At 49.0% G+C, this 10,203-nt stretch overlaps 1 protein-coding gene across 1 annotated transcript in view; it reads left to right on the plus strand.

The window, feature by feature from the left end:
- Positions 1–10,203, plus strand: part of Olfml2a (olfactomedin-like 2A) — a 29,323-nt gene that overhangs the window by 13,954 nt on the left and 5,166 nt on the right. The window contains exons 3-7 of the mRNA NM_001106572.2: positions 179–286; positions 2,120–2,329; positions 4,431–4,695; positions 5,895–6,149; positions 8,978–9,163. Coding sequence (NP_001100042.2) covers positions 179–286; positions 2,120–2,329; positions 4,431–4,695; positions 5,895–6,149; positions 8,978–9,163 — 1,024 coding nt within the window. The remainder of the gene's footprint in view (positions 1–178; positions 287–2,119; positions 2,330–4,430; positions 4,696–5,894; positions 6,150–8,977; positions 9,164–10,203) is intronic.

The following is a 10,203-nucleotide window of genomic DNA, read 5'->3' on the forward strand; positions in this document are numbered from 1 at the left end:
GTCCTGTGATTATGAGCAGGTTGGCGCCCAAGTAGCCACTGTGAAGTTCTAGGATTCTGGGGTTCTTTGCTGAAGTGGAGTTCCCTGTGTGTCATTCAAAGGGGAGGTGTGTACAGAGCTTGTTCTGTTCATATCCTTGCTTAACCGTCTGTCTCCCGGCTCCACCCACCACCTCTAGCTGCAGTCTATGGTGGATCTCCTGGAGGGTGCCCTGTACAGCATGGATCTGATGAAAGTACATGCCTACATCCAGAAGGTGGCCTCGCAGATGAATACGCTGGAGGAGGTAAGGGCAGGGCAGTGCCAGGGGCTCAGAGCTGTATCCAAAGGGGCCTGGGCCATTCTGTTTCACATTGGTGGCCACTGGAAGCAGAACTCAGCAGGGAGCTGGGAAGAGTGCTGTAGGCTACAGAGTCCTGCCTTTGGGGAAGAGGTCTGGGGTTTTCAAGACCCGAGGAAGCCGAAAGCTGGACGACAAGCTGAGATACTCTTTGGTAGTATGGAAGGAGTACTGCTAACATCAGGGTCCACGCTGCACAGCACTGGGTACCATTCACAGTGAAGGACCATATCAGTGATGCCTCTGGGTTGGTACAACATAAGCAGGAGTGATCAAACCTCCCCCCCCGTTTGACAATTCCATTATGACCTGTGCAGAAGCAAAAGCGCCTCAGACTGCACAGACTGTGTGCGCTACAAGATTACCCTCTCAGTACAAGAACAGTTGGACAATCCTGGAGGTCCCAGCTGAAGGTTCAAGGCTTGCCTCTCTCCTGGCATTGCCTGCCCTCCACCCATTTCCTGCATCCGGCCACTGCTGAGCACCATGGGTCTGGGGCCATGTAGCTGCCAGGAGCAGGCGTCGTGACTTCCTTTCCCAGCTTCCTTTCTAGAGGGAGGCCGTAACTGGGCATCCTGTACCACAGGAGGGAAGACTAACCCCTGATTTAACCAGAGCTGAAGGTCACAGCCACTTAGATTATCTGAAACCTGTTGGAGTATGTGCTCCTGGCTGTCTGACCCCAGGGCAGCTGGGGAAAGAGATCTGAGACTTTTTTCCTGGCCCAGTATTACCTGTGCATTGCAGGCTTACACTGCCCACTCTCTTCCTCCAACCTTTCCCCTTCTCATCTCTGCAAAGGCAAACCAGTCCCTCAGAGCTCCGTCCAAGTCTGCTGATTGGCTGTTTAATAATTTGGTTTGAGTGCTGGGATCACAATCCAGCAATACCACACCCAGCTCTGAACATCAATAATATTAAATTAACAGATTACTAGAGACTTTCAGGGGCCATCCATAGAGACTGACTAGATTATGGCCTAAGCATATAGTGACATATTATGCATTTATAAAAAGGAGTAGGGAATGCTTTGTGGACAGATATGGCATTGTTCAAAAATAGGCTGTTAAGTGAAACCCAAGTGTTGAAAAATAAGTGTGTATATATATATATATTTGTCCCTACCATAAAAACATGTAACATTGTCATCACTAAGAAATAAGCAAACATCAGGGGCTGGAGAGATGGCTCAGTGGTTAAGAGCACTGACTGCTCTTCCAGAGGTCCTGAGTTCAAATCCCAGCAACCACATGGTGGCTCACAACCATCTGTAATGAGATCTGATGCCCTCTTCTGGTGTGTCTGAAGACAGCTACAGTGTACTTATATATAATGAATAAATAAATCTTTAAAAAAAAAAAGAAATAAGCAAACATGAGAGGGTGTTTTTGTTTTGTTTTGTTTTCTTTTCTTTTCTTTTGTAGACCAGGCTGGTCTCAAACTCACAGAGATCCACCTGCCTTTGCCTCCCTAATATTGGGATTAGAGGTGTATATCTTTTACACTTTTAATAAATGAAAATAAATTAGTAAATGAAAAACACATCTTTTTCATTTATTAATATAAACATGTCACCTATTTTTCATTCATTTTCTCTTAAGAATGAAATTCATTAACTACAAGGTCTTATAGGGCGTGCTTGGTTCCACCCCTGTTCACTAGTGCCGCTTACAGCTACGCCCCTGAAATCTCCACGGCCAAGTCGGGGTTCCCTTCTAGGGTGGCAGCTCAGAAGAAACAAGGCCAGGAATAACTGTGGATCTCTGCTTGATCCCACAGAGCATCAAGACCAACCTGAGCCTGGAGAACGAGGTGGTGAAAGACAGCGTACGTCACCTCAGCGAGCAACTGAAGAGCTATGAAAACCAGTCAGCCATCATGATGAGCATCAAGAAGGAGCTGTCTAACCTGGGCCTCCAGTTGCTGCAGAGGGATGCGGCTGCCATCCCTGCCAGTGCCCCAGCCTCAAGCTCCGACAACAAGGCTCAGGTGAGGCCATGGCTCTGATCACTGGGACAGAAGGTGGCTAGGCTTGAGGACACAGGCTTGGGTGTGTTTGGAGCCTTAGGAGAGGGCTAACCAAAAGCACAGCAGGAGGGCCCATGGCGTGCAGGGTATCTGTTCCACTTTGTGGCTATTATAGGTAAGCTGGAGCAGAGTTGCAGGTTCAGCTCAGAGGGGTGGCTGGGCCCTAAACTGGGTATTTACTCTTACTCCCAGTTCCCAAAGTACTAGGAATGAGGTTATGGGAACCTGCCCGCCTGGCCCTAGAAGAGTAAGCCAGATTTCCTATAGCTTTGCTTCTTTTTTTTTTTTTTTTTTTTTTTTTTTTTTTTTTTTGGTTCTTTTTTTTTTTCGGAGCTGGGGACCGAACCCAGGGCCTTGCGCTTCCTAGGTAAGCGCTCTACCGCTGAGCTAAATCCCCAGCCCCATAGCTTTGCTTCTAATCTCTCCTGCTGTGGCTGGGCCCCTGGGTGAGTACAGGGTAAGCGGGCAGTACCTCGGGGATCCTTGAAGACTAATATCATTTCAACCATAGTGGATAGCATATGTGCACAGACAAGATGCCCTTGTTCTAGTAGATACCCTTGTTTCAGTAGATCTCCTTGGTGTAGTCTGCCTTCAAAAGTATAACTACAATAAAGACCCCGTCCAGAAGCAATGTGGGTAATAAATGGGTTTAGTTTGTCTTATAGCTCTCAGGTCACACTACATCACTGAGGAAAGTCAGTGCAGCAACTTAAGGCAGGAACTGAAGCGGAGGCCATGAAGGGGCACACTGCTCACTGGCCTCTTCAGCCTGTTTTCCTATATAACCTGGACTACATGCCTTGGGGTAGCATTACCCACTGTGGGCTAGGCCCCATCAATTCCATCATTAACCGAGAAAAGGCCTCACAGACTTGCTTATTTAAGACCAATCTGGTGGTGGAGGCATCTTCTCAATTGAGATTCTCTCTTCCCAGGTTGGGTCAAGTTAAATAATAGCCAGCACACCCCTGTAGGCAGACACACTGACCTAAGCAAGAAGCAAGCATCTGTGGGTAGGCAGCCCATGTACAGGTCCCTTCCTCTGATGGCACTCAGCGTGCCACTTGGTACAGAGTGCAGTAGGTAATCACCCTTTCAGTGCCCCCCCAGATCAGTCATCCAGGGGCAGGACACGACCCAGTAGCCTCATTTTCTGGTGATATTTGTAGGACTCCTTTGAACTTGACTTCCTCCCGTACAGTATGAGTTCATCCCGCAACCCGCAAGTACAATTGGCCCCTGCCTACTTGGCACATGAAGAAACATGGAGAGGGCACACAAGGAGAAAGGGGATAGCTGAGCCAGGGCTGTAGCCAGCCTACGTGACTGACTGGTCCCAGCCCTTCCTCCTCAACTTGCAGCCTCCTGTGCTGACACTATGATAGTGTCACCTTTGGTGACTGCAAGTGGGACCGCCTAGACACAAGCAAGCATGAGGAAGCCTGTGCCTTGGCCTGAGCGGGCTGCCTGCTCAGCAAGATGCCAGCTCTGCAAGTGCTCCTGAGTCTCACTTTGGCAGCTGCCCAGATGGCGTCAGAGACCGTCCAGGCCTTATCTGCCTGAGCTTCTGTCTCACAATGGGTGGCGTCACAGGCCCTGTGTTCTTGTGCCAAGCCAGCCTCAGAGCATTGGAGTAGGAAGTGAAAATAATGAGGCTCGCAAAATGTTAGACACGGCATTCCTCAGGGATAGCCAGACCGACATGGGACTGAATTGCTCAGAATGCTGGGATTTCGGTGCTAACATGGGGAACATTCTGGGTACTCTGTAAAGCAACCTAAGAACCTCTCCCTTTCCCATATACCAAGACCAGTGAGTGAGAAACAAGGCTAGGAGGTCTTCCCAGGAGCCAACAAAGCAAGTGGACGGGAGTTGGGAATGAGTATGTAATCTACTAGATTGGGTCTCAAACCTGCTGAGGAAATCTGAGTGGAAAAACAGAGGCAAACAACTTGTGGATGTTTCTACTCTGGAACGTCACAAACTCTCCATCTCCTGAGCTTCTGTGACTCCCATCATGCTTACTGTCACCTGAGTCTGGCATTTCTGTCCCTCCCAGGACACAGCTGGAGGGCAAGGTAAAGAGCTCAATAAATATGGCGGCATACAGAAGAGTTTCTCAGACAAGAGCCTCGCAAAGCCTCCCAAGGAGAAGCTGCTGAAGGTGGAGAAGCTGAAGAAGGAGACCATCAAGGGCAGAATACCCCCCCACCCCACCGCCAGGCCACGAGCTTTAGCTCAGCAGCAAGCCGTGATCCGAGGCTTCACCTACTACAAGGCGGGCAGACAGGAGGCCAGACAGGAAGCGCCCAAGGCTGCCGCTGGTGAGTGGAAGGGAGCGGGGCCTGGTTGAGGGATGGCTGCCTCCAGAGATCCACCTGCTACTGCAGCCCAGCAGCACACACTTGTAAACCCAGTACTAGGAAGACAGAGGCTGGAAGATCCCTCAGACTCACTGGCCAGCCAGGCTAGCCTAACTAGTTTCCTCAAAGGAGGTGGATAGTATTTTTGAGGACGGTAACTGCCATTGTCCTCTGCCTTCCACACATACGCACACATGTGTGCACCTATACACAAACATGGGTACACATACGTTCATAAAGAGAAAAAAAACCACTGGAAAAGGAAAGCTCCTTTAATTCTTAGCCCTTCAGGGTACAACCTCCTCCCCTAGTCCCTGATGCCAGCTGTTGTCCTTGAATCCTGCCAGCTCACGATGGCCACAACACAGGGCCTCTGACCCCTGCTGGCCACTGCCCAGGCACAGCATTGGGCATCTCATTCTGCCAAGAAGGCTGTGGGAACAAGCTTCCTGCCCAGACAGGCTGCCAAGGCTATGTCCCTGTGGATTCCCTGACTAAAGTGTCTTTGTTTGATCCCACTGAGTCCCAGGTATGGGGTCAGGCTGGCCGGTCCAACTATAGGCAGGGAGAAGCCTGGGCAGCTAAACCACTGGTGGGACGGGGAGGGTGCAGACATAGCTAGAGAGGTAAGTGTTGGAGGTGAGCAAGGGTCAGAGATCTGTGGCCTACAAGTGACCAGGCTGTATCCGTCCCTTCCTCGCTTGAAGTGACAGACACTAGGTGAGAGAGGCTCAAGGTTGTCAAGGTCCCCAGGAAGGTGACCAAGAAGTCTACAATTCCTGAAGCAGGAAGTTCTGCCCCTGACTAAGCTCAGGGCACAACAGAGGTGGACAAAGTATGTCGTAAAACTCAGGAGAAAAGAGAACTTCGCATTTAGCACCGCGTATTTGCAGAATCAGTGCAGATGTCATCTATGCATTTACCTCTAATCAACACCATGGTTATAACATTCATTTTACAGAGGTGGGAATACAAGAGGGCTTGCTCAGTAAAAATCTGCCAGTTGGGAAGGTTGGAGTGATCAGAAAGTCCTACCCTGTTTACTAGGAAGCCCACACGTTTGAGGTCTTTCAACTCCATGGTAAGAGAAGGGAGGTCTGTGGCAGACACGTGTATCAGCACTGTGGAGACATAGACGCTGAGTTGTTTTCTCTCCACAGACAACACCCTCAAAGGTGCTTCCTGGCTGGAGAAGTTACCACCCAAGACAGAGGCCAAGCTTCCGGAGCCTAACTCTGCCAAACATGATGACATCAGGCTGCAGGCTTCAGAGGGAGCCAACTTGGCCCCTGATTTCTCCACCACCACCACCACCACCACTACAACCACCACTACCACCACCACCACCACCCCAACCCCTATCACCACTCCCTGGCCCACTGAGCCCCCTTTGCATCCAGAAGTCCCCAGCCAAGGTGAGTCTCCTAAGCGTCAGAAAACTCAGTTTAAGACTAAATCCAACACATGTCTGCTTAGATTCCTGATCTGAGAATGTTCACCTTTATCAAATTGTTGAGGGTGTTTGTTTGCTTGCTTGTTTGTTTTGCTGTTGTCTTGAGTTTTTGTCATTTTTAAACAGGGTATCAACAGAGCTCATACATTCCTGCCTTAGCCTGGCCAATTTGGAAAGTTTTAGTTTTTAAGCTTTTTAAAAAGACATATGTATGTGGGGGGGGGGGAGAGGGAGATGGGGGGGAGAGGAGGAGGAGGGAGGGGGAGGGGGAGGAGGAGGAGGGAGGGGAAGGGGGAGGGGAAGAGGGAGGGGAGAGGAAGGAGGAGAAAGGGGAGAGGGAGAGGGAGAGAGAGAGACCTTCTTTCTATCTAGTCTATCTAGTCCTAGGGGCAGAGCTACACTGTTCTTACTTACTATGTAAACCAGACTGGTTAAACTCAGAGATCCGCCTGTCTCTCCTTCCCAGGTGCTGGGATTAAAGGTGTGTGTCACCACTCCTGGCTCCTATTCCATTTTTGAGACAAGGTTTCTCCCTAAACCTGTAGTTTGTGTTTTCTTGGCTCAGCAGAAAGCCAGAAAATTCCAGTGATTCTCCTGTCTCTGTATGCCTTAGAGCTGGGATTACAAGCGTGTGGGGGATACCCTACTTGTTACAAGGCTACTGGGATCCAAGTACAAATCATCAAGGATGCACAGCTGCTGAGTCATCCTTCCAGCTCACGTGCTTTTAAAGAGTTATTAGGAAAAAGAAAGGCTGCAGGGAAGAAGTCTGCCCTCCTCTACAGAATAACTGCCAACAGTTTTTTATTTTCTTTTCTTTTTTTTGGAGCTGGGGACTGAACCCAGGGCCTTGTGCTTGCTAGGCAAGCGCTTCTACTACTGAGTTAAATCCCCAACCCCATAACTGCCAACATTTAAAGTAGCTATGAAACAAATTATATTTGCAACAGATTCTCTTTACAATATGACCTGGAACCTACGTCCTCTTTCCCGTCTGCTTGGTTTTGGTTTCAAGTTGCTAGAACCAAGCTCTTGGCTTCCAGCTGCCACCTCTGGACTACATTCCCAACACTCTTGGGCTGTTTTTTATGTCCACGTTTATAGCTGTAGTTCGTGTCACACAGTAGACACTGTCCTCAGTAAACCACAGATCTGTCCTTCTGAAGGGCTCTTGACTATGATTGTAAGCTTTCAGACCCTTCTTCCTCTCTCCGGCCCAAGTGCCAGCTCCTTCACACTTGTCTTTCCAGAAGGATCCACAAACAATGTGGACAACAGCTGTGATTAATGTGGTTTCCTCCCAACACAGTTTCTGGTGTCAGAAAACTGGAAATAACCTACAGAGCTGACACTGGGTGAGCGTGGGGGTGTTGAATGAATTAAAAGGCACAGCTGTCTGGTGGCTTGGCAGGACCCAGAAGTCACATCATTAAAAGGCTATTTAATGGTGTGAATGGTATGAGCATCAGTCAGTGGAAGGAGAAAACAGGACATATAGAACCGTGTGTTCAGAGGGATCGCAGTTTCTTTTTTTTTTTTTAGATTTATTTATTATATGTGAGTACACTGTAGCTGTCGTCAGACACACCTGAAGAGGGCATCAGATCCCATTACAGATGGTCGTGAGCCACCATGTGGTTCCTGGGATTTGAACTGAGGACCTCTAGGAAGAGCAGTCAGTGCTCTTAACCACTGAGCCATCTCTCCAGTCCTAGGGTATCACAGTTTCTTACCAGTCCATGTGACTGCATGCAAGGACGAATGAAAGGGAAGGCAGCTTAGCACATCATTTTTCCTTTTCCTTCCTTTTTGCTATGTAGCTTGAGTGACTTGGCACTATACAGCCCAGGATGGCCTCAAATTCACAGCAAGGGCTATCTTCCCGCCTTGGCCTCCACATGGAAGGGTTACAGGCATTTCCCGCACAACACTCAGCTTCAGTTTGCAAGTACTCGGCAATACCACAAACTCATCCCTTCTGCCAAACTGTACTTTGGAGGCTTTGGCCAAAATCTCTCAATCCTATTATTGCCCACCACTGTACCCTCTGCTTCTCAGAGATGGGCCCTTTTGTTTTGTTTTGACATAGGGTGGATGCTGGATTTTTGAATGGTGTGCATCTCATCTGTTCCCGCCTCTGACTGTTCATGCGTTTTCCAGTGACCAGGCATTGCTTTGGGCCAAAGGTCACCAGCAAAACCATTAAGAGAGAGTTAAGATAGAGTGGGATAAGTCAGGTATAGTGATGCACACGTTAAATCCCAGCACTCAGGAGGCAGAGGCAGGCAGATCTCTGAGTTCAAGGCCAGGCTGGTCTACAGAGTGAGTTTCAGGACAGCCAGGTCTGGAGAGAGAAACGCTGTCTCAAAACAAAACAAAGATGGTGGGTGCAGTGGTTTGAACAGGTATGGCCCCAATCGATATTCTCCTCTGAATGCTTGGCCCACAGGGAATGACACTGTTAGGAGGTAGCTTGTTGGAGGAAGTGTATCACTGTGGGGGTGGGTTTTGGGGTGGGTTTTGAGCTCAAGCTATGCTCAGTGTGGCATGCAGTCTCCTTTTGCTGCCTGCGGATCAAGATGTAGAACTCTTGGCATGTTTCCCTTCATGATGATGATGGACTAAACCTCTAAAACTATAAGTCAGTTCCAATTAAATGTTTTCCTTTATAAGAGGAATTGATGTCTCTTCATGGCAATGAAACCTTGACTAAGGCAAGTGGACTTGGCACACAGTTTTAGCTTGCAGTTAGTGGTTCTGCGTACCAAATGCTCCCTTTGCTCCCTACAGGTCGGGAGGACAGCTGTGAGGGCACGCTCCGAGCTGTGGATCCCCCTGTGAAGCATCACAGTTATGGGCGCCACGAGGGAGCCTGGATGAAGGACCCTGCAGCTCCAGATGACAGGATCTATGTCACCAACTACTACTACGGAAACAGCCTGGTGGAATTTCGAAACCTGGAAAATTTCAAACAAGGTCAGGGAAGCTGGGAGGGAGAGAGGGAAGGATGTGGGTGGTCTGGGGAGGGGCTCCTGTAAGACTCAGCCTTCCTGTGCATTTTCAATGTTCACCCTGCCCTAGTTCCAGATAGCCACCCCCGCCCCAAGGAAGGGTGTCTGGGGGCCCAGAGAATCCTGTTATCCACTGCTGTTAACTGAATACAGGGACAAAGGATATCACAGATGCCCTCCCTCGTGAGTGTGACTCGATATCAAGGAGAAGAGAGAGCTTCCACTTGCTGAGTGCTCTGTGCCAACTGCCTGTGTATGTCTGTCTGTCTTAGGGTTTCATTGCTGCAGTGAAACACCACGACCAAAGAAACTTAGGGAGGGGAGGTTTTACTCAACTTACACTTTCATATCACTGTTCAGCATCAGAGGAAGTCAGGACAAAATCCCCAGCAGGGCAGGGACCTGGAGCAGGAGCCAATGCAGAGACCATGGAGGAGTGCTGCTTACTGGCCTGCTTCACATGCCTTGCTCTGCCAGCCTGCTTGCTTGCTTTCTTTTTTCTTTCTCTCTTTCTCTCTTCCTCTTTCCTCCTCTTTCTTTCTTTCTTTCTTTCTTTCTTTCTTTCTTTCTTTCTTTCTTGCTTTCTTTTCTTTCTTTGTCTGTCTGCCTCTTTCTTTTTTTCTCTTTGTTTTGTTGTTGTTTGTTTTTTCGAGGCAGGGTTTCTTCGTGTAGTCTTGACTGTTCTGCAACTTGCTCTGCAAACCAGGCTGGCCCCAGACTCAGAGATGTGCCTGCCTTTGTGTCCCGAGTTGTGGGATGGAACAGGTGCTCCACCACCATCCAGCTGGTAACATCCTTTTTAAAACCGACTATGTCTGTGTCTGTAGCAGCTCACAGACTGGTGGATGTGACAAGTGTCAATACAAAGGATTAGGAGGAAGCTCTTCACTATATCCTCGGGTGGTCACATTGGCTAAGGATACTGAAAAAACAGGCATTCCCTTTGTAGACCAGATGGGGAATAGCAAACCTGACTCAAACCTGCAAAGTCTTCAAGGTGGAGCA

Source organism: Rattus norvegicus, chromosome 3 (genome assembly GCF_036323735.1).
Source record: "Rattus norvegicus strain BN/NHsdMcwi chromosome 3, GRCr8, whole genome shotgun sequence".
Lineage (NCBI taxonomy): Eukaryota > Metazoa > Chordata > Mammalia > Rodentia > Muridae > Rattus > Rattus norvegicus.